At 41.6% G+C, this 25,019-nt stretch overlaps 1 protein-coding gene across 1 annotated transcript in view; it reads left to right on the forward strand.

Moving 5' to 3' along the window:
• SFMBT2 (Scm like with four mbt domains 2) overlaps positions 1 to 25,019 on the forward strand; it is a 192,145-nt gene that overhangs the window by 66,173 nt on the left and 100,953 nt on the right. Inside the window, exons 4-5 of the mRNA XM_007465810.1 lie at positions 15,990 to 16,078; positions 17,731 to 17,977. Coding sequence (XP_007465872.1) covers positions 15,990 to 16,078; positions 17,731 to 17,977 — 336 coding nt within the window. The remainder of the gene's footprint in view (positions 1 to 15,989; positions 16,079 to 17,730; positions 17,978 to 25,019) is intronic.

Genomic DNA, 25,019 nt, shown 5'->3' on the forward strand with positions numbered 1-25,019 from the left:
TTTTTTGCGGTACGCGGGCCTCTCACCGCTGTGGCCTCTCCCGCTGCGGAGCACAGGCTCCGGACGCGCAGGCTCAGGGGCCATGGCCCACGGGCCCAGCCGCTCCGCGGCACGCGGGATCCTCCCGGACCGGAGCACGAACCCGCGCCCCCTGCATCGGCAGGCGGACTCTCAACCACTGCGCCACCAGGGAAGCCCCTCAACATATGTATTTTTGGGGGGAGGGCGGGGCACAAGCATTCAAGACATAACACTAAGTGAAGAATGTTTCAAGAAGGAGAGAGTGATCTTATCCAGTGCTCTTAATTACATCAAATACATAAATGATTGGGAAGTGACCATTGGATTTGGCAGTATGGAAGACACTGGTGATCTTAAACTACTACCTACTTAATCTTTTACACTCTGTTTTGTACTCTACAAGTCTCGCCCCACTTGCTTCATGGTACTTGCTTAACCTGCTTCCAAATAGTTGTGCCCTGGCATCAGGCAATTCTGTTCTGTTACAGCCTTTGCCCTTGGATTTGACAGATGAGAAATTGATCTCTGAATCTTGCCATATAGAGTTCTCAGAGCAGAAGGATCTTAAGGGAAGAAATGTGTGAAGGAGTGAGGTTATATGTTGGGATTATTCTCCAGTTGGCAGACCTGTAATTTAGAGGTCATTCCACCTCTGTGATTTTGAGTTGTCAGTAACTCTTGTCATTTAGACACACAAAATGTGTTTTCAAAAAACCCTTAAAATTCAATTATAGTTTTTTGCTAACAGGTTAAGAAAATTTACAGGTAATAATAATGTCCTCATAGAATGTAGGGATGGAAAGGACTTAAAACTACAATAGCTAGATAAGAAATCTATTTTCAAGAACGTATTTTCCAGGGGCTCCATTTTGCCAAGAAGCTCTGTTTTCTAGTACTTCAGAGACAGAATCTCAGTGTTTTTATAGGACTCGTTGATAGAAGAGAGTTTATGTTTTATTAGTCTTCACACACACGGCAGGTTTAGAGAATTTAACCAGCTCTGGGGCTGTGTTTTATATTCAGGCATGACTCTTAGGTCACTGAGTTTGTCCATTACTTGTAGAATGCCTGCAAGCTATTGGCACTCACAGTTGGACCTGACTCATTATGTATGAATCATGCCTCTTCTCTTGAAGAACATGTTCTGAATCTTCTTGAACTTGACTTTAATAAGGGGAATTTCATTGCATGTCATAAATATGTCAGATCTCAATGTTGAATGCTTACAGAATTATTCCATTTCTTTTCTCGTGTTATTGTTCGTATTAGGCACGCACACACTTTCAGTGAGGTGTATTTAAAGATGATACCTTTTTAATGATTATAATTACCATGCTTATCAGATTTGAATCTCTTAAGAAAGTAATAGTTACGTATTTTCACAGAGTATTGCTCTTTAAAACATTTCATTCTAAGGGAAATAACGTTTAGTGAGGTGTAGTTGTTGGCAAACAGGAGTTTTATTTTTTCAAACATTTGTTTAAAATTTGCTTACCTAGTAATAGAAATCTTTTAAAGTATACGAGAAGTAGATTTGAGAAATCTGATTCAGAATCTAAGGGTTTTTTTGAGTAATTATGTTTTACGTCCTTGATTTCTGAAATAATTGGTGTTTTGCATCTGTTTTATTCTCTTAATTATATAATACATGTGTTTGGAGGAGTTACTTTTCTAAAATGGAACTTCTTTGCATAGGATGTGAGTTAACAGAAATCTGCCTGTTACAAACGTACTCTTTAATATATTTGCCACCAACTGTGATAGGTCTGCTTACTCTGTTTGAGTCTTTTCTTGTTGAATGGAGATGAGAATAACTAGTTCATTGGGTTTTTGGAAGCACTAACCGAGATGCTGTATGTGAAAGAGTGCTTGGTACGTAACGAACACTTAGTAGGTGTCTTTGTAATCAGAACTGTAGTGTCTCATACCCGTTGGGTTGGAGAAAGGTGAGAAGTTGTTTCACTTGGGAAAGCTGTGTGGGGAGCATTTATTGGGGCCTCTGTGCTGAGTGCTGGGATCAACAGTGATGATAAGAAAGAGCATGTCGTCCTCAGGGAACTCAGTCTACTGACGTATATCATAGCCGTGTTTTAATATGATATCGTCTTTGTAATCGTTCTTTTTAAATTTAATTTTTATTTTATAGTGTAGTATAGTGGATTTACAATGCTGTGTTAGTTTCAGTTGTACAGCAAAGTGAATCAGTTATACATATACATATATCCACTCTTTTTTAGATTCTTTTCCCATATAGGTCATTACAGAGTATTGAGTAGAGTTCCCTGTGCTATACAGTAGGTCCTTGTTGTTTATCTGTTTTATATGTAGTAGTGTGTATATGTTAATCCCAAACTCCTAATATATCCCTTCCCCCCACCTTTCCCCTTTGGTAACCATCAGTTTGTTTTCTAAGTCTGTAATCATTCTCAGTCTTTCTGGGGTCATAGACTACTTTGAGAATCTGTTGAACTCAATGCAACTTCTTGGAAGAGGCCTTCAACACACACGCGCGCGCGCACACACACAAAAGCACAATTTTGTACTCAATTTCATGAACTCCATGAAGGCAGTCACGCACTGTAAGTTAAGAATCTTTGCTTTGGGGAGATAATAACTGGTCAGTCTGAGACTTTAGTAATGAGCTTGTCTAAGATGAGGGGATTGACCTGGCTGCCAGGCTTTTGGTTGAGTGATGTTGCCAGCAGTCCAAATATGGCAGCCCAAGAGATGGAAAAGCAAAGCATGAGCTGGACTGGAGTCATATGTGAAGGGTGGGTCTCGGTGTCCAGCATCTCTTCTGGGGCTGTCAGAAAGGTGAGTGGAGGCATAGTGGTCTGGCTTTGGAGCAAGGCTCTGAGTAGAAGCTCAAAGTAGTAATTTACATTTTCCTGATGATGTATGATGTGAGCATTTTTTCATAAGCTACTTACCACATGTATTCCTGATGATGTATGATGTGAGTATTTTTTCATAAGCTACTTACCACATGTATTCCTTTTTGGTGCAGTATCTGTTAAATCATTTTTAAATTTTTAAAACCATTTTAAAATCAGGTTGTTTAAGAGCTCTTTGTATATTTTGGATAACTGTCCTTTATCAGATGTGTCCTTTGCAAATATTTTCTCCCAGTCTGTGGCTTGTTTTCTTATTCTATTGATAATGTGTTTTGGGGAACAGAAGTTTTAAATTTTAATGAAGTCCAATTTATCATTTTTTTTAATGGATAATATCTTTGGTGTTTTATCTAAAAAGGCATCACCATACGCAAGATCATCTAGGTTTTCTCCTATGTTATCTGCTAGAAGTTTTATAGTTTTGCATTTTATATTTAGGTCCATTTTGAGTTAATTTTTTGTTGTTGTTGCTGTCTGTGTTGGGTCTTCGTTGCTGTGTGTGGACTTTCTCTAGTTGCAGTGAGCGGGGGCTTCTCTTTGTTGTGGTGCATGGGCTCTAGGCATGTGGGCTTCAGTAGTTGTGGTGCACGGGCTCAGTAGTTGTGGTGCACAGGCTTAGCTGCTCCACGGCATGTGGGATCTTCCCAGACCAGGGATTGAACCAGTAGTTGTGTGCACAGGCTTAGCTGCTCCACGGCATGTGGGATCTTCCCAGACCAGGGATTGAACCCATGTCCCCTTCATTGGCAGACAGATTCTTAACCACTGTGCCACCAGGGAAGTCCTGAGTTAATTTTTGTGAAGGGTAATTTTTTGTGTGAGGTCTGTGCATAGGATCGTTTTTTGCGTGTAGATGTCCAGTTGTTTCAGCATCATTTGCTGAAAAGATATTTTTGCTCCATTGTATTGCCTTTTCTCCTTTGTCAAAGATCAGCTGACTTTATATATGTATGTCTATTTCTGGGCTCTCTGTTCTGTTCCATTGATCTATTTTTCCGTTCTTTTGACAGTACCGCACTGTCTTGATCACAGTAGCTTCATAGTAAGTCTTGAAGTCACGTAGTCTCAGACCTCCCACTTTGTTCTCCTTCAATATTGTATTATTGTATTGGCTATTCTGGGTTTTTTTGCCTCTCTGCGTACATGTTAGAGTCAGTTTTTCAATATCCACAAAATAACTTGCTGGGGTTTTGATTTGCATTGCATTGAATCTGTAGAGCAAGATTGCAAGAACTGACATCTTGGTAAAATTGAGTCTTCCTATCCATGAACAAGAATATCTGTTCATTTATTTAGTTCTCCTCTGATTTCATCGTATTTCCCTCTTGCTCAGGGGAGGTCAGTCTTTTGTTCTATCTGAGCCTTCAACTGATTGGACGAGGCCCACTCCATTTAAGGAGGGCAATCTGCTTTACTCAAAAGTCCACCAGTTTAAATGTAAATCTCATCCCAAAACATCCTGTTGTTAACAGGATAATGTTGGACCAAATATCTGGGCACCGTGGTCCAGCCAAGTCAACGCATAAAATTAACCATCACGGACAGTAATGTGAAAGCTGTTGAAAAACAGACTGACTCATGTAATTAGATATATACAAAGGGCATGTGGATTTAAATTTTTTTGCAAGCTGCTTTCTTTCTTTTTAAAACATTCCCCTAAGGGGATCATTGGGAAAAATTTGAATGGAAACTATTTAGCTGCAGCAAAGAAGGTAACTTTACAGAAAGAAATAAGTCATGTATGAGGGAGAGAGATATACCGATGAAAATAAAATCTTTAACAAACAATTGTCTTATTCCATTGAATTCAGAGCCCTAGACCTTTGTGATATGTCAGTTCAGTCTTGACTGTTTCTCTGCAGTGATAGCCAATAAAAGACCTGTAGGAAATTTTTCCTAGTAGAGAGAAAAAATAGTTGCTGACTCTTTGGAAGGGTATTCTTTAAAAACAGGGAAATGTTTAAAGCAATAGCAGAAATGTCTATGAAGTGAGATATTGACAGCTAGAGAATAATTGAAGGGAAATGTGCAAGAATGAGAGAAATTCCATGTTTTATTGGATAAAAGTCTTTAACCAGCAAACAGTGGTAAGGTTTTAAATTTCTTCTAGTAGTTTTAGAGGCTATTTATCTTCTAGGCTCCTAAAGATATGATGCAGAGTAATATGAGTTATACCTTGAGAATGTCATAAATAGTTCTTATCTTTATGGCTTTTGTTTTGTAAATTATGGCTGTTTATTGGGCTCAGAGGTCCTGGGGAACTTCAGAGAAAGCAGTTGGTCCCTTGGAGATTAAGCTATGGATATATAGTACCTTGTGTTTCTTTAATCTCTGGGTGATGCCCTTGTCTGAAATGAACAGTATCAGTGTTGCCTAATGCAGTAATACCATGTACTCACCCAGAAGGAGAACTCAAGAGAAATACTAAATTTCTGTCCTATCTCATAAGGTGTTTAATGCTGACTCAATTAAATGAATGATCTCTCGCTTTCTGGGTTATGTGTGCCGAAACTAAAATCTTAAACAGTAACTTACATCATATGTAAGCAGTTATGAGCCAGGCAAATATTGGGTTGGCCAAAAATTTCTTTCGGGTTTTCCGTGAGATGTTGCGAAAACCCGCACGAACTTTTTGGCCAACCCAATAAAAGAAGAAACAAAAAGCAATGGCAGTTCCTTTATGAATGCTTGTGGTGTACTATGGTGCTAAATCATATTTTATCAAAAGGTCTGTGTAATATCCATGGTAACGGTAGTTCCTAATCTGAATTCAACAAGTTCTCTTTCATCCAAAGATTAGTTAAAAAACAGACATAATTTATAAAACCATCTAATCTGTCAGACCTTCCCTCCTGTGATAAAATTTTATTAAACACCTACTATGTGCAGTTGTTATAGGTACAGGTATATAGTAGTAAGGCAGTGATATGATGATTCCTAGGCTCACGGAGTCATCAGGAGGGGACTCATTACACAAATGAGTATGAGCATGTCATTATAAATTGTACTAAGTCTAGGAAGGGAAAGAATGTGGGATTCCAGAAGAGAACACAGTTTATCATGGAAATTAGGGAAGATCAGGGAGGACGTGAGATGAGGAGGGGTTGGTTGGGGCGAGATGGGGGAAAGTGTTTCTATGAAGAAGAAAGAGGATGTGCAGAGCCCTAATGCAGCCCTTTGGAAGAGATGGGTTTAGAGAAAACCAGCATAGGGAGCAAAGGGAAGAAGCGTGGAGTGGCTCCAGTGATGCGGGATGTTGAGCCTGGCTTAGGAGTTAGAAATTTATTCCAAGATTCAGTGTCTGGATGACATGATCTCATGCCTTGTTTTAAAAGGCTGATGCTGAATATGATATACAATGTTAAGACCTCTGCTATATCTAATGAAGAATTAACATCTGCCATAAATAAAGAGCTCCTACAAATTGGCATTAAAAAAAAAAAGGTATCTCTATAGAAAAATACATGAAGAGTAAGTTCCCAGAAAAGAAATCTGAATTGTCATCATGTTTTTTTGATACTAAGCCTCCCTGATATCAATAAAGTGAAAACTAAAAAATCAGTTTTGTGTGGTTGAGATTGTTAACAAAATCAGAGATGTCTGAGAATATAAAATACTGGCAAGAATGGGGGGAAATGGGAAATTTTATATACTCATGGTCATTGTTCAAATTGCAAGCATAATTTTGGAGGGCAGTTTGCTGATATCTAGCAAATCCTTTGCTCTTCTACTCCCAGGAATTGAGCCTATGGAATGTCTCCTGTAAAATTTAATGGCCTAGGGGCTTCCCTGGTGGCGCAGTGGTTGAGAGTCCGCCTGCCGATGCAGGGGACACAGGTTCATGCCCCAGTCCGGGAAGATCCCACATGCTGCGGAGTGGCTGGGCCCGTGAGCAATGGCCACTGAGCCTGTGCGTCCAGAGTCTGTGCTCCGCAACGGGAGAGGCCACAGCAGTGAGAGGCCTGCATACCGCAAAAAAAAAAAAAAAAAAAAATTTAGTGGCCTAGTCTCAGCCTTACTCTTCCTTGTCCTATCAGCAGCGTTTGACACAATTGATCATTTTCGTCTTGGTGGAAGTTCTGGGGGGTGAAGTTGAAGGGGCTGAACAGTGACTGAAGAGTTAAGTCTTCTTTGCTAAGTTTGGTTTTGGAGGGGAGCAGGGAGGTAGGGGATTGTCAGCCAAGTGAGTTCGAGGGCTTTTATTTAAAAAAAAAAAAAGGATGAGTGATTCCAGAACTTGTGGGTGATGGTTTAGCCCAGTGTTTTTCTTTCCCCAGCAGTTATAAGTCTAGTCGCTGTAGTTTTAGAGGGGCCTGGGTGGTGAGGCTGAGTGAGGCTTAGTGGGGACAGAGGATGGGAAGGTTGAAGGACTCAGAGCATGCGGAGCTGGGCTGGGCAAGATTGGGAGTGGGTGGATTTTTAAACATTTTATTGGAGTAGAGTTGATTTACAGTGTTTAGTTTCAAGTGTACAGCAAAGTGATTCAGTTATACCTACATATATATCTATTCTTTCCCATTTTCTTTTCCCGTATAGGTTATTCCTATATTACATATAGGAATAAAGAGTAGAGTTCCTTGTGCTAGACAGTAGGTCCTTGTTGGTTTGGAAGTGGAAGGAAGCAGAACAGGCATGGCAGTGGATCCCTTAAGGAAAGCGCCACCTCACCTCTTGTGTGTCCCTGACAGGGACATTCCGTGCTGCTCCTCCAAATATTACGTAATCCCACCAAATCCCCTCAACAATCCATTCCTGCAAATAGATATGTAGGGAGGTACTTGCCTTACTTAAACAGGCAAAATAAAATACAAGAAGAGCTTATTAGAATCAATTCATTCCTCAGTAAGTTGCGACTTGCATAAGTTGTAGGAATAATTTAACCGAGAAGTGAAGTTGCAGAGCAACTGCTTAAGCCAGATTTGGAGTATAGGGGTAATGACATCTGGTTTGAATGAATGCTGAGTTCTGTCATTATCTCAAATGGGCTGTTTTACTTGTTTCTGTGTGCTTTTGTGCATAACATAAAGAACAGAAGTTTGATTTGGATGTGGAGGAAATGTACAATAGACTTCAGGAACTACAGTGTGCTCTGTTGTGTCAGTTTACATTTATGTATAAAGAGCTGTGTGTGTAAAACATTCATATTGATGTAAGCACTGTCTCATCTATTCACAACTGATCTCGTTCTCCTAAAAAATATCAGCAAGTTACTGTCTTCAATAATGATCTTTGTGCATGGGGTATCCTGTATATTGTGTTAAGACTATTATTTCTAAGTTTAACCAGAGAGATTGCATTTCACTACCATATAGCAGGTGATCAATTTTATAATAATGTGAAGAAGCAGGAATAGAAGATAAAAGTGAATTGGATTCCCATAATGGTTTATACTAGGAATTATTTTCCATGAAGTAGATTATAATTAAAAAAAATTTTTATTGAAGGGTTGATTTACAGTGTTGTGTTGGTTTCAGATGTACAGCATAGTGATTCAGCTACACCTATATATATATCTGTTCTTTTTCAGATTCTTTTTCCTTGTAGGTTATTAGAAAATATTGAGCAGAGTTCCCTGTGCTATACAGTAGGTCCTTGTTGATTATTTTATATATAGTAGTGTGTATACGTTAATACATTTTTTTTTAGATTCCACACGTAAGTGGTATCATATGATATTTGTCTTTCTCTTACTTGCTTCACTTAGTACGATCATCTCTAGGTTCATCCGAGATTATTATTATTTTTTGTGCCAGTTTGTCAGTGTTTCATGATGTGATCATGATGGCAAAATTAGCATTAACATCCAAGTTAGGGAGAGGCGGGTAAGAGATTAGAAGGCAAAAAAGTCACCCTTTTTTGAAAATTCTGGAAAGAATTTTTATTCTAATTTTTCAAATTAATAAAATATTAATATGTGATTTTATACTCATGGCCATCATTTTGTACCCATTGATTTGGTGTACAGGTTTATTCAAAGTTAAATTTGGATTGCAAGAAATTGTCAGCCTGTAGTTAAAACATCACTTGGAGACATTTCATATATGTTCTTCTGAAAGAAAACTTAGTATGTCATACAAACATTGGAATGCATTAAAGAAGGAATGATTGGCTGCATTATCAAAGAATACTCCACCTTTTACAAGGGTTGATACTTTACCACTTGAGTCGTAACTGCTAGGAAGCTTCTATTTATTTTCTCATTTAATCCATACAGCCATCCAATGAAGTAGCTGCCATTAAAAGTCACATCTGACCCCATGATAAGCTATAGTCTCAACAAAAGATAACTTCTTATCTATTCCCAATATCGAGGAAATCTCTAAGCAATGTGTAGAATATTAAGTAGCAAAGGCCTTTCTTTTTAAGGGATAAATTAAATCATTTATGCAGAAATACTGACCAAGGTTTTAATGAGCATGGCATGAATGTGAAACGTTCTAATTATGTAGAATATTCTGAGGTCAACTTATTTTTTCTGTTTCAGCCTAAGGTTATCATTGTCTCCATCATTTGCTTCCAACAATTCTTAGATAATTTCTTTGTTGAATTCTGTTCTTTGGAGCGAAATAATAATAATATTTCTTTTTGTAATCATACAAGTATATTTATATAATGGAAAGAGGTCTGAAACTTTGAATTGAAACTTTTCCTCCATTCTGTGTAAGTTCTAAGGAATGTGTGCGTATGTGTGTGTGTATTTTTGTGCACGTATATATGATTTTTATGACATTCTTCACAAGTTATATCTTAATTGAGGCTGTATTTATTATTAAAGACAGAAATACTTCTGTCTATATGTTTGAACCCCGGTAGTATGTAATGTGGTCCATTGCACTTAGTAGGAGCTTATCAGTCCTCTCCAATCATTTTATGATCTATTCTCTTGTTTGTAGGAACAATTTAATTTGAACCCTAGGTGAAATATTAGTACAGATTCTTTGCTTTAAAAATCTCCAAGGGAGGGCTTCCCTAGTGGCGCAGTGGCTGGGAGTCCGCCTGCCGATGCGGGGGATGCGGGTTCGTGTCTGGGTCTGGGAGGATCCCACATGCCGCGGAGCGGCTGGGCCCGTGAGCCATGGCCGCTGGGCCTGCGCATCCGGAGCCTGTGCTCCGCAGCGGGAGAGGCCGCGGCAGTGAGAGGCCCGCGTACCATACACACACACAAAAAATCTCGAAGGGAGAGAACTCTACAGTCTTTTATTCTTAATAGTATGTGTAAGTGCTTCCATTTATTTATTTATTTATTTATTTATTTTGCGGTACGCGGGCCTCTCACTGTTGTGGCCTCTCCCGTTGCGGAGCACAGGCTCCGGACGCGCAGGCTCAGCGGCCATGGCTCACGGGCCCAGCCGCTCCGCGGCACGTGGGATCCTCCCGGACCGGGGCAGGAACCCGTGTCCCCTGCATCGGCAGGCGGACTCTCAACAACTGCGCCACCAGGGAAGCCCAGTGCTTCCACTTATAATTCAAGATTCTCTGTTGCCACATTGCTTTAGCAAACTCTGTGTTAAAGAATCTTTTCCCGATAAGTCAAAGGCTTGCTGCCTCACATTTTGTAACGGCCCAGTTCTCTGGTGAGCTGGGAGTAGCTGTGGATTGAACAGTCTTATCTATCTCTTCTTCCTCCAGAAACCCCATTAAAGAGATAGTAAAGGAATAACAAATACATAAACCAGCAACAGAAAGAATTGCAGAGGCACCAGCACAGAAAGGAAATTTCACGTTTCTGGTGGCTTGAGAGCTGATGAAGGCTTGGTGACTGCTGACGCTTGGTAGGGGCTGCCGCAGCCCTGGACACCCGTGCGAGCTGCAGCTGAGGGGGCCCTGGGATCCTCCGCAGACACCGGACTTTGGATTGAATGCTCGGTGGGTGGGAGTCCTGCGTGGGGCTGAGAAGCACAGGGTTGAACGGGATGCTTGTAATTGGAACACCTCCCAGGCTCTGTCTCCCCTACCCCTTTGGTACAACCAAGGACCAGAATCCACAGGCTTCTCCCTCAAGCTCATCTCTGAAGAAATGGGCAGAACTGACCTGGGAGAAGCAGGGAATCTAGTTGGGGAGTTTGCTTCACAGAGGGGAGTTGCTTAGTGCCCACTCTGAGTCAAAAACCTCTGTACCAGGACACAAATCTCACTTTCAGGCTTTCTCTAGTGTCCAATTTAAGTATGATGCATGACTAAAGGCCACCAGTCACTCCAGGAGAGCCTCTGATACAGGAGAGAAAGAGGCAGATAAAAAAACAAAAAACACATAGGAATCAGAGGATCCAGGGCACAGAAAAGGAGAACATCCTCTAATTACTATAATGAAGGGTTTTGAAAATGGCATCTGGTAAGAAGAATGTTTAGAAGAAAGGAACAACCAAAGAGCAAGAAAGAACCATTACAAATTAAGAACATGACTGATACAATGGATTCAAAGAAGGGTTGGTGGAAAGTGAGTTGAGCAAATGGCCAGAAAGAACAAAATATCCTCTGTTTAAACTCTAGGATTGTAAGGAATGTGACTTTCCTTTTACCCACAGTGTGTTTGAGTGAAAGTGGCCTCACTGTTCATGGTAATTGTTCTCCCCATCTTTCAAATGAGCAGAAAGGCATGATACAGCCGACTTCTCCATGGACCTGTCTTTTCTGTGTGGTGACAGGGAAGGAGAGGTAAGTGTGTCCATCTGACCCCAGCCCAGGTCTCAGTGTTCAGGATCTGCCTGAATGGGCAGCTCGGATGGGTGACTTTGTGTTCCCCCAGACCAATGTCCATAGGAAATAGTATCCTTGAGAAATGGTGAATTACTTTATATTTACATGTGCTCATTGGGGCTGGAAATCCACCAAGAGTGGTGGTTTCCCAAATTCTGAAAAAATGATGGTAATCTTCTGCCTTTCATTTGGAACTCCTATTATAGACAGCTCTCTAATAAGGCAGTTGTAGGATTTGGGGGTCATCTAAAATGTCTTCATAAAAAGTGTGTGTGTGTGTGTGGGGGGGGGTGTTTCCTTTTTCTGAAACTCAAGTTCACGATGGCTTCCTTAGGTGAGATGTGGGTACCTCTCCAAAATGAGGTATGAAAATGAAAAATGTAACTGGGACTTTTAAAAAAGAGAAGTTGAATGTTTATATAATGTTATAACTGACTAGAACCTTGAAAACATGTTCATGAGAACGTTGTAGAAAGATCCGGATTTTATTCTTCTTATGGACTTCCAGGAGATTCTCTCTATAAGTTAAAGAAATGGGAAAATGACTATCAAGTTGTGGATACACTTTTATCCACCTAAAGTTGCGGATTTTTTCCAGTTTAATCATTTCTTTCTTGCTGTAAAGTTCACATTTACTGTAGTTAGGTTGCGTGTTAAGTTTTCTGAGATTTAATGTGCGGATCATTTGAAGAAAAAGATAAGGACCATAGGGCAAGCAATTGGTTTACATTTGAGAGAGATTTTTCTTACATTCATACGCCTTGATTTTGAGTCTTTGAAGAGAGATGTTCTGTAGTAAATTAAAATTCATAGTTGAAAATTTTTTAGTTAGAAATTTATATGTGGAAAATTACAGGGCAGCTTGTATCGCGATGAATTCTCAGGGCTTTCTGGGCAGTTTTTATTGTACTAGAATTTAACTGAATTGAATATTGTCTGAAACAAACCCATTGCCTGGGAATTGTAAATTCATCAGGCATAGTTTTGTATATATGGCAGTACTTCTTGTCATAGATTTTTACATTTGAAAATTTAGAGTTTTGAGAACTAAATGTCCACTGAAATAGTTGTTCTAAAATTAGCACAGTTCCTGAGAACTGTTTTCTTTCTACTTTCTAACCTAAAATGATTGGTGTACCTTTTGTAGCTAAGATACATTTTTCCATGGAGAGCCATTTTTCTAGATATTCTGTGGCAAATAAAAGCTTGCTTCAGAGCCTCATGCAAAAGCATATTAATGGACAGTTACAGGACCTTTGGAGTGCAGGGCCCCAAATATGTAAATTTCACAGCCATCTCCAGTGTTCTCTTGCTGTGACTCAGACTATTTAAATTTCAACACTGCACAGTGTCTTCACAGGGTGCGTACATATTTCAGAAATTCTAATTTAACTTTGATTACATGGACGTTAGAAACAACCCTTAAATGAAAAACTGAGCTTTCTTCTCATAGGGGATGTAGACATAAATTCTGTCAGCCACAGGACCATGTTTCCCTCAACTGTGCTAATTGTCACCCTTTTGGAATAAAAAATGAAATGCATATTTATTGGGTGCTGTTGTATATTTTGTCCTAATCTTGAAACTTTTTTTAAGCAGTCATTTTCATATTATCTCTGTCATGCCTGCAATTTAAATGGTTGATTTCTCTGTATGCAAAAGCTTTGAGAATCATAGATCCTAGTGGAAAGACTCCTTATAAGTTTGGCATCTGCAAACTCGAGTTTGAGGCCGGCTCTGCCCTTGTTTTTCTAGTGAACTTGAGCGAAAGTTAGTTAAGAACAGCCACCTCATAGCATTATTAGGATGATCAAAAGATACAAAGTAAATTAAAAGGCTTTGTAAAGTGAAAGATAAATACAAATTTTAATTAATTTATCTAGTATTCCATTGCTTTGGTCTTCTCAGTCACCTTAGGCAAGCAGGAGAGCTGTCTTAGTGCATTCGGGCTGCTGTAACAAAAATACTGGGTGGCTTGTAAACAGTGGAAATTTATTTCCCACAGTTCTGGAGGCTGGATCCAAGTCCAAGATCAAGATACAGGCAGACCCCATGTCTGGTGGGGACCATCCTCCTGGTTCACAGACAGACATCTCGCTGTGTCCTCACGGGGAAGAAGGGGCGAGGCGGGTCTCTTTTATGAGGTTACTAATCCCACTTATGAGGGCTTCAGTCTCATGAACTTATTTAATTCTAATCACGTCCCCAAGGTCCCACCTCCTAACGCAGTTACATTGGGCATTAGGAGTCCACAAATGAATTTTGGAGGTGACACAAACATTTAGTCCATAGAAATGGGTGTAGCATTGAAAAATGTTTGCTACACTTGCTAATGATGGAAAAGGATCCAATAACACAGTTTTTTGCCCCAAATATATGCATTTTCTTATAAGTATGTATGTAGAAGATGGTATTTTATTTGAGGGAAAAAATCCCAAGTAGGAAGAGATGTTGCAGAGGTGGGTTGCTCTTTTCTAAGTGGGTCCAGGTCTAGGACAGTGTTGTCCCACCCAAAGCTGGGCTTTCCAACTTTGCCCGAATCCCTTTCGTCTTGCTTGAGTCCCTTCCATTTGGATGTTTCTCTCGGTCTTATGATCATTAATGGGTGATGGTGGGAGATATTGACTGAGCTGCAGGTTAGTGATTGAAATAGCAGGTTGCTGCCACTGATCCCTAAGCTGTTGGCAGTTCTGCCAAAGCATGTTGAGAGTTTCCATCTGCAGTTTGTGGGAATCAATAAAAAATATCTGGTGAGAATGTGTAATAATTCAGTATATACTTATAAAAAAACCAGAGTTGTTATTTATTAATTGCATAGACGTGCCAGGTATGGTTATATTTTTCTGACGGGTGTATCTTCTTTAATTCTTATAGCATCCCACAAGCAAAATGTTGTAGCACTAGAGGAAAGAATCCAAGAGAAATTGGGTGAATTACTCAAAGTCATGTAGCCAGCGATGGCAGAGCCCAGCTCAGAGTCCAGGTCTTCACCACACCGTGAGCTTGCTTTTCCCACCACCGGTGTGGCCTGTTTCCCTTGGGTAATAACTCTGTTCCTTTAGGTTTGAGCTAGAAACGGTTGCATCTTGCTTTGAAAGAACGTAAACGATCTATGAACTGCTTGAGTCTCGAACCTTTCACAGAGGCTATGTGTTGAACGTGGTACCCTGGGCAGTGTCTGGTCTTCACGGGACGTGAAGGTCAGGATCACAGTGGGTGGATGGGAGTCTGGGCCAGTGTGCTGTTCTCATGTGGACGAGGTTGTGAATCCTGTGATGCGCTGAGGAGGCTTGGTGCCTCTCCCAGGGGTGGATGTAACCTTAGCTTTGGGACATCTGTAGCCTGGGAGCTATGCCAAAAAAGTTACATCTTTCTCAAGTCTTGGGTTTGAAGCACTTGTAGAATGCTGGCTTCCAAAGGCCGATATTTCTTTTGCAAAAGATGTGTCTCAAATGCAGTGCTCTCACCGCTGTTTGGGGCCCCAGACAGCAGCCTCTTCTTGGCTTCTCTGCCGTTAGCTTCCTTTGTTTCCCTTCAAGCCTTTATGCTATTTTCAGATTCATCTTATGCAGAGGTTTCCTGTTTATTAAACGTGTGTGCTGGCTTTCTGGGCTGTCCACCGTTTTATTCCATTATTTCCCAATGCTCTGTGCTCAGACCGGGCCGTGTGTCCGAGGGCTGCACTTTCTCCATTTCCTCCCTCCCATCACTCTCATTAGCATATGCTGTTCCTCTCAGCCTGCAGATCCCTTCTTCCTCTTCTCTGCCTGTATAATAAATCTTTATATAATTCAGAGCCTGGCTTTATTTCCCCACCTGGAAATAAATAAAGCACCCTCATGGAGCTGTTTCTTCTTGGAACCTCCTAAATTCTGTGCTTTGGAATATTTTCTAGGTTTTTTTAAAATAATTTTTTTCTTAATGGTTAATTAATTAATTAATAATTAATTTTCTTTTTTTGGGCTGTGCCGCACAGCATGCAGGATCTTAGTTCCCCGACCAGGGCTTGAACCCTTCCCCGTTGCGTTGGAAGCGCGGAGTCCTAACCACTGGACTGTCAGGGAAGTCCCTCTTCTTTGTTGTTTACAGAAGTTTCTGAAGAGATGATAAGACTTCAGGGCTTCACATTCTTTCATCTCCTTGGTGCCCAGCAAAATCTAGGCAGGTGGTAGGTGTGAAGTCCCTCACTGCTGACAGATTTGTTTTTGCCATTTTAGTACTGCATTTAAGCACAGCATTTAAAACGAAGAAAAGTCATGAAAGAACACATGTGTACAGAGAAGTGCTGGGGTTTTAACATGTTGAAAGCTCCACTGATTTGTTGAAGTGTGTGGTTTTTTTTTTTGTTTTTTTTTTTCCTCTCCTTTGTCTCACCAGCAATCAAAGAGAAGTACACGGACTGGACGGAATTTCTCATTCGTGATTTGACTGGTTCCCGGACGGCCCCAGCCAGCCTCCTGGAAGGTGTATGTATTGTTATCCAGCTATTCTCTGTCTGAAGCAGCACAGTTACATGAGCTCACACCTAACAGCACCTTTGCATATATCCTTCTGCGGGTACATGCGTCCACACGGATATCGGTGTCCAAATAGCGTAACTTCCTGTCTTTTCCCAAATTACTTAGGCTACTGATTCTAATGGCACTGAAGAATCTTCACCTTTGGTCCAATCAATAAGTGGAAAATTTGCTTTTATATGAACACATTTTAAAATAATAACATGTTAGGATAGGTATCCACTATCCTATATGTTTAAGACTCTATCTTATGTTAGTGAATGTATATTAAATCCTGTAGAATAACTGTTTTGTAGAGGTGATGACTAAGCATATATGTGCTGGGGTGTAGTCTCAAAGTGTATTGATAAATGGTTCCATTAACTATTGTATTCCGGATGCATTATGCCGAAATTTAAACACATACACGTTAAGTAATAGAAATGGCTAACCATATTTAAATGTGGTTAAGGTCATTTTAAGGTACTGAAGTAAAAACAGTTTAATCTGCAATCTTGATGATGATATGAAAATAATTTTATCATAAAGCATTTTAATATTTACATTCTAGAACAGGAAGAGAAATATACTGTTATAAATAATTATTGAGTCACCAAATCTGTTTGAAGAATGCCCCTGATAAAGGGGAGAGCACAATGAATGACCAATAATACAGTGTGGATTTTGACAATCTCATTATTCTCTTAACATTAACCATAAATTTCTCACCTGTCGTAAATGATATTGATATTTTGGAACACCACGGTCTAATATATAGTCATCTGGTTTTGTTTTGTGATGATTTTTGCCTCATGTAGTTTTGTATCTCAGTGGCTACTAATTTAATTGTTTGGTTGACAAATCAAAATGATGATTGTTCACCCTTTCAAAAGGACAAATTGTTTTACTCTGTTAAATTTTTTAAACATATTTGCCTGCAAAGCTGGCTGAACAAACACCCTTTTCCTATGCAAACATGTGCTAAGAAGGTTGCTTAAACGGGGCAGGTGTTATATATATTTTGTAAACCAACTATGGGGTTAAGTGTACAAATTACACAATAGTCTAATTTAGCTGATTATTAATGTGTATTAGGCATTCATCAAGAATGTCCTCTACACATATTCATGCATTACTCACGTAATCAAAGTACGAGAGTGTCCTGATTATGAGAGCGGGGCCATCATAAGATAAATGTCTGCTGAGCCAAGGTATAAATCGATCGCCCCATATCAGATGTGTCCGTCTATGGGAAGAGCAGACATTTCGCTACCGCATGTTTTCTAGCTCGAGGCAAATTTGGTGTAACGCTTCTTAAAAGCACCCTCGTTCCTCACAAATGCAGTTTTATCTGGGAAGGGTGATTTGTTTGGTGAGAACTTAGCACAAACTGTCATTTTCTGTTTACTTGTGGCTTTGTTGTTGGATACAGAGTCGGGTATAATGGATGTGTGCGCGGGAGGGGAGGGGAGGGCGGGGGCAGTGGGGTGGAGGGAAACACCAGACTGTTTGCCAGTAGCTTGGATGATGGTGTGAAAAAATATTATCTTCTGCTGTCATCTGTTTCCATGAGAACCTTAAAATAAAGTTTAAAATAAGGAGTTTTGCTTCTGTTTAAACAGCCTCTGCGAGGGAAAGGCCCTATAGACCTCATTACAGTTGATTCCTTAATAGAGCTCCAGGATTCTCAGAGCCCTTTTCAGTACTGGATAGTTAGTGTGATTGAGAATGTTGGAGGAAGATTACGCCTTCGCTATGTGGGATTGGAGGACACTGAATCCTATGACCAGTGGTTGTTTTACTTGGATTACAGACTTCGACCAGTTGGTTGGTGTCAAGAGAATAAATACAGAATGGACCCACCTTCAGGTAAGGGCCAGAGCTTTGGCTGCTCTCAAGCATTTTAGAAAGAGATGTGATTATTTTCCTGGATGTCTCTCTGGAAAATGTATTAGCTCTGTGGTGTCTTTTACATCTGTACTTGGTGGATATGAAGCGTTTTAACTTCAAATACTTTCTGTAGCAAATAGAACCCAAGAGTTCTATGAATAGCGTTCAAAAATGAGAAAGCAGAGCTGGAGGCTGTGGAGAAGTTGATCTGGTTCCTTTGCAATCAATGGTTTGGAAATGAAACACACACTATAGTGGGACTTGGTGATATTCTCTGTTTTTCTTTAGGAATTTGATAGGCTTGCAAGTAGGTTCTAAAGTCTTTGTACTTCTGCCCGTCCACCCATCCACCCATCCACCCACCCACCCATCCATCATCCATCCACCCACCCATCCATCCATCCGTCCATCCATCCATCCATCCATCCATCTGAATATCCAAACCAAATGCTTATCATTATGTTATCTGTCCTGACCTGGAAATAGCAAAGAGAAAATCATCATGCTTTTTTTCCTGGCATGTCATAGATTTTTAAGTAGCTTCAAATACCTTTGTCAAATGACTTTCCAGAGACTTAATTGGGTAGAAGAGTGCATTATTCTTCCTGACATACCTAACTGGGCAGAAATCTCAGTGTTTATGAAATAACCATTCTTGAATGTTTACTACATGCCAGGTGATTTTACATCTGCTCTGATGTTTATTTTGATTCCAAGAAACTATTTCATGTGACTGTTTGCTTTTACAGCAGAGAACATTTGAGACTGAGTTTAAGCTACTTGTCCAAGATCACCCAGTTTGTAGGAGGAACGTGCTGTAATTCAAATTCCCAGGCCCCCTCCCTCTTCCATCCAGTTCCCCCTGCTGCCTCTGACTGGCCTTACCAACCTTCCGACATGTAGCTTCAGAACAAAAATGTTGGATTCTTATGGAATTAAAGATGCCAAGGAAGGAATACTCCTTTCTTCCCAAATTTGCTGATTTTCATTCTGGTCAATTTCACAGGTTTATTGGGAGCAAAGACTTGGCTCTTTCCTTCATTAAAATTGCCAGAGAATTTTTTTCCCCTCCCATCTTAGTTGCCAGTGTTAGTCTTGAAGACACGAAGCTGAGGCGTTGTATTTCCCTTTTCCGTCAGTCAAGGGCTTTAATTGAAAAAACGTCTTGGTTCTGTGTGTCATGTGTTTGCATTTGAGTTGAATTTGACAGGCATATAGACATAGAACATGGTATTTTATTAGTATTATTGTTGTCAACGTTTTGAGAAGCAGCCGGGAAATCCATTTATACCCTGAGTAATGTGGGGATATGATTACAAACGAAGGGCCTGTCAGTTTTGTGAGAAGAGATCTAAGCTCACGTTTGCCTAGGGATTCATAACCTAGCAGGAGAAATTTACTCTGTGCAGAAAGTTGGGTGTATAAGTCTTAGCTCAGTATCTAATTGCTTTATAAATTTTAAGAAAAACATATATTTGCCAGTGTAAAAATTTATAGCAAAGCAAAGGATTACTACTGGCTCTTAGGTTCGGTGCAATGTACCCTTCCTGTGACATCGTGGACTCATACTCAGCAGCCAGAATGGAAAGTGTCCCTGCAGAAACTAAGGAAATATTTCCATAGGAGAGTTCTCTCTCTTCCTTTAGATAATTTGATGTCCTTATAAGACAAGAATAAATTGTGTTTACTCATCTTAGTAATTTTCTGGAATTGTCCATTTCACTGAAGACTTTGGAAAAGGCATTCATCATCAAGAAGTTATTTTCCCAACATTGAAATTGTCGGCAGCTAAACTTAGTTTGGGGTATTGTAGGTTTAAAATGGATCTTGGTCAAACCAAACACATCAGGAGACTTTTTGTTTCAAGCAATAAGTCCTGATGGCAATGGCAAAAAAAAAAAAAAAAAAAAAAAAAAATTGTCTGCAGGAAAGGCTATGGATGAGAAGAAGAAATTAAAAGGTGAAAGGACACCCCCAGATGTGACTCTTAGTTCTTCAGATGCAGTAGTTACAAGATGAACACTGAATTCTCCTACCTGATTCAGCAGAACAACACCCGGGAAGGCAATGAATCACCCAGGTTTTACACATGGGAACAGAGCCCAATCCTTTGCTTAAATTAATTTCAGAACCCAATGTGACTTGTTAAACTTAGATGGTAGTGCTCCTTCCTTGAATGAAATCTAGGTGGGAGTAAAACTTCACACTTGCATAGAAAATACTAGGCTGTTTTTTCTTATTCCCAAACACGCTTAAGTAAATGAAAAGTGTTCATCATTGACTGGTGGTAAGTAGAGCTGGAAGGGTTGGGGAGGATAGCAGGTAAGAGAGACTTTGGGTATAGGGTCGTCCCTCGGTACCCACGGGGGATCGGTCCCAGGACCCCGAGGATACCAAAACCCAGGGATGCTCAAGTCCTTTGTATAAAATAGCACAGTCCAGTTGGCCTTCTGCATTCGAGGGTTGGAGGTGTTCTGCGCCTGTGGTTTCCCCTTCCCAGGTTCCGCGTTCGTGGGCTCCTCCACATCTGTGGTTTCTTCCATCCACGGGTTCCACCCACTGCAGGTGGAATACTCAGGACCTGTGGGCCGGGAGAGCTGACTGGACTTTGAGAGTGAGGCCGTGCCAGGTCAGCCTACTCTCGATGCCCTCTTTGCTGTGCTGGCACCAACAGCTTTGCTAAAAGTAATCATAGCTCCTCCTTTCTTTTCCTTATTCTTTCTACTTCTTGAAGGACACAGTATTTCTCAACAGCTTGGTGTGAATAGAGGTATAGAAATAGGTGATGACAGAAAGTAGCTGACTAGTCAGTCTTCAAACACTGGAGGAGGAGGTGCTGGCTTTTATGCTGTCCGCCAGCGAGAAGCCTGCATCCCATCTTTGGGTGGAATCAGAGGACACAGGGTGGGGGAATGGGAGGTTAGAAAGAGGGACAAAGCCACCTCGCCCCACTCGACCCACCATCAGGATTGCCGTGCTGCCGGGGTAGGTGGGGTCCAGCTTCAATGAAGGCCAGGTGAGGGAATGGAAGAGGGTAGAATGCCAATATGCATGGGAGGGACAGTGGCTTCCCGCGGTCCTTAGTGATTCAGGCGTTATCAGGACAGGACTGGGAATCCACGGGTGCCTTTTCTTCAGTGCTGAATGGAAGGCAAATCAGGATTAGACAGATCTGGAGCTGTTTTTCCAGCTGTGTACCCCTAACACCTCCCCTCATTTATTTATTTTCCTGCCCTGTGGCCTTCTCTGTGTTCCTCGAGCTTTCTATGCGTGCCCCCTCTTTTGGAATGCTGCTTTACCACGCCCCCACTTCATCCAGACCTTGGATGAGAGGATTTCACTCACCACGGAAACTGAAAGTGCGGGACCCATTCTCTGCTGTGTCCCCTGACACCCTGCCCAGCACATAGTAGGTGCTCAGTAAATATGTGTTGAGTGAGTTGACTGAATAAAAACTCGGGTGTGTCTAGACAGAAGGAAGGAACCAGCCAAGTCCACCTTCCAGGAGCCAAATAATAGATGGGGATTTGGAAGCCAATTTGGAGAGGAGAGCCCAGGTGGAGGCACCTCCACACAAGGAGAACTGTACTGTCCTCTTTCCCCTGAAGTGTTAGGGGGGCTTCTGAGCAAGTAGAGATGTGATCTCTTGTTTAGCACCCAGGACGGCTCCAGGATATAATATGCACGGGAATGTGGTCTGTGGGGTTCATGATGAGAATTTCTTCCTTTAAAAGGGTCCACGTGTGAACAGAGCTTGAGAAACCCAACAGAGTGGAAGGAACATGGGCTTGGAGTCAGGGTTCAAGTCAGCCTCTCTTTCCACTTCTGTCACTGGCTACAGAGCTTCTGGGCAAGTTACTCTACTTTAAACCTCAGTTTTTACATCTGTAAAATGGGGATAATCATACATTTGCTGTGCTGCTAAGTATTACTCAGGTGATTGGTATTTTCTAAATATTCAATCTGTGATCAGAGTTTTAAGATTATGTTTGATCTTCTAAGAAATTTAAGTAGGTCATTGAGGTCAGGGGTCATTTAGAGGCCCCACCTGCTTTCATATTTTTGGATGTTTAGAAAGCAAGTTAGAATCTGACATGGTTTTGCAGAAACTAAAGAGATGAAACTTTTTGAAGTTTAAGAAGAATCCTTATCTCTATATTCTTTTGTATATTTTTTCCCTTCCTAATCTTGATGTCAACCATTTACCCCTCTTTTCTTTCTATTTTAGGTAGTTTCTGGAGCCAGAAGTTTCTGAATCTAATTCAGATGCTTCTTACTTGAACTATTTCTCATTCAAAAAGAGTTGTTGTTTCAGTTCAGGCTACCTTAACGAAATACCATTGATTGGGGGAGGGGCCTTGAAAAACACAAATCCACGGTTCTGGAGGATGGAAGTCCAAGATTAGGGCATCAGCATGGTTGAGTACTGGTGAGGGCTCTCCTCCTGATTTGTAGATGGCCACCTTCTTGCCGGGTCCTCAGCTGGCCTCTTCTTTTTTTTTTAAAATCTTTTGGCCATGCTTCACAGCATGTGGGATCTTATTCCCTGATCAGGGATCGAACCCATGTACCCTGCATTGGAAGCATGGAGCCTTAACCACTAGACCACCAGGGAAGTCTCCTGGCCTCCTCTTTATGTGTGCATGGAGATGTATATATGTATATCTGTATCTGTATCTATATCTATGGGGTATTGAGAGAGAGCAAGCATGCACTTGAAAGAGAGCTCTTTGGTGTCTCCTTTTACCAGGGCACTAATCCCGTCATGGGGGTCCCACCCTCATGACCCCATCTAAACCTAATTACCTCCCCAAATACCATGGCATTGAGAGATTAGGGCTTCAACATACTAATTTTGGAAGGACACAAGCATTCAGTCCATAGCACTTCCCAGTGTCTTTTAAGAAGCATAGATGAGCCTTTCCTTACTAGTCAGAGCCTGGTAGAGAAGGAAGGAGAGGAGGGTGTGAGGTGCATGAATAAAGGGGATCACCCCTCCAGGCCTTCGATCACCCGAAGCTGTGAGATGATGATTTTGTTCACTCCTCTTCCTGCCACACTCTCTGTGAGATGGCCTGCCAACATGCACAGAGGGGGACACCTCGTTTTCACTCAGGCTTCTAGTTAAAGATGAATCAGGGGCTTCCCTGGTGGCGCAGTGGTTGAGAGTCCGCCTGCCGATGCAGGGGGCGCGGGTCCGTGCCCCGGTCCGGGAAGATCCCACATGCCGCGGAGCGGCTGGGCCCGTGAGCCATGGCCGCTGAGCCTGCGCGTCCGGAGCCTGTGCTCCGCAACGGGAGAGGCCACAACAGTGAGAGGCCTGAGGCCCGCCAAACAAAAAAAAAAAAAAAAAAAAAAAAAAAAAAAGATGAATCAGGACAGGTTTTAATTGCTTATTACTTCCCACCAACAGAAATTGACATGAAACACTCTATGAAATTACCTGCAACACGATCACTTTAAGAACCTGTTTTATGTTCTTTTAATGGTGCTATTTATCGTCCATAAACTTGCCGTGTAACCAAGTGCCTCTCTGTCTAATGGAACACACGCATGGACTATTGTTCTCTGCTTATTGAAACTAGGAGGTGTTTAGTTTCTGCAGGTGGTTGAGCATACTGACAAAATTGCAGTTGCTTTTCACCTTTTAAGACAAGGAGTATGCCCTGCCGTGGGGTTAAATTCCATATTAGGATTCAACATCCGCAGCACGAAGACAAAGAATCTTAAGATTGTAGGACAGAGATAAAAGTCCCGTGAGACTTCCTGGGTGTCTTCACCCATTCAGGCTGCTGTAACACAACACCACAGACTGGGTGGCTTGTAAACAGGAGACGTTGATTTCTCACAGTTTTGGAGACTGGATGTCCAAGATCAAGGCAACAGCAGATTCAGTGTCCATTGAGGACCCACTTCCTGGTTCATAGCGTCTTCTCACTGTGTCCTCACCTGGAGGAAGGGGAGAGGAGCTCTCTGGGGTCTCTTTTATAAGCACTCTAATCTCATCATAGGAGCTCCGTCCTCATGACCTCATCACCTCTCAAAGACCCCACCTCTTAATGCCATCACCTTAGATGCTTCAACATATGAATTTTGGGGGAGGGGGGCATATTCAGATTAAAGCACCAGGCTTCTTAGGCTACTTGTCTTTGGTTTGGTGGAACAGACGTGGCATCAGGTGGATGCAGCCTTCTAGGGTGATGTGGCTGGTCCAGTCCTGCTCTGCCAGGAGCAGAGTGTGTGAGTCCAGATGTCAGGAGAGGCTGTGAGCATCCCTCTGGCGGCTGCCTGTCTCCTCGCTCAGTTCTGAGTTTGGACCTGACCATGTTGGGTTTTCATGGCTCTGGACTTGAGTAATTTTTAAGCCATTCTTCTTTTACCCTCTTCTCTGCCTCAGGGGCTCCCCTTCCCACCCAGAGACCTCAGTTACAGACTGTGGGAGCTCGGGCACCAACACTTCCTCTTCCCTTTTTCTATCCCCTGTATGTCTGCAGACCCTTCCTTTGGCCTTGCCTTTGGAGGTCACCATCCTTTTCCATGACTTGGTTCTCCTTTTACTACCATGTCGAGTTTGAACTCCCCATCGACCTGCTTCCAGAACCCTGGAAGGGTGGATTTGTTTCTGTTCTACTGAGGAAGTCCAGGGTCTTGTGTATTGTTTCCCTCCTGACCCCATCTTGAACTGCTGCCCTTGGTGTCCTCTGGGCTTTGCTTCCTAGAATCCTGAATTGCCTTCCCTTTTCACTGAGACTTTGATGCAGTGCCCCTGAGCTGAGCCACTGGTATATTCCAGGGGATCTGCCTCACTGTCTCGGGACAATTTGTAGGGCTCCGTGAATTGGTCCTTCGTCCTCCTTTGTGGGACTCTGCGATAAGCGGGTTCTCCCTCAGGACCCCCCCCCCCCCCCCCCCCCCCCCGCTCACCTGTGGAGGTTGGAGGGACCATTCATTCATTCTCTGTAGAGGTGTTTGTTGGGGGACCTTACTATGTTCCCCCAAACATGTATACCAAGAAGAATTA

Source organism: Lipotes vexillifer, unplaced genomic scaffold (assembly GCF_000442215.2).
Source record: "Lipotes vexillifer unplaced genomic scaffold, Lipotes_vexillifer_v1.1 scaffold7, whole genome shotgun sequence".
In the NCBI taxonomy this organism is placed as follows: domain Eukaryota; kingdom Metazoa; phylum Chordata; class Mammalia; order Artiodactyla; family Lipotidae; genus Lipotes; species Lipotes vexillifer.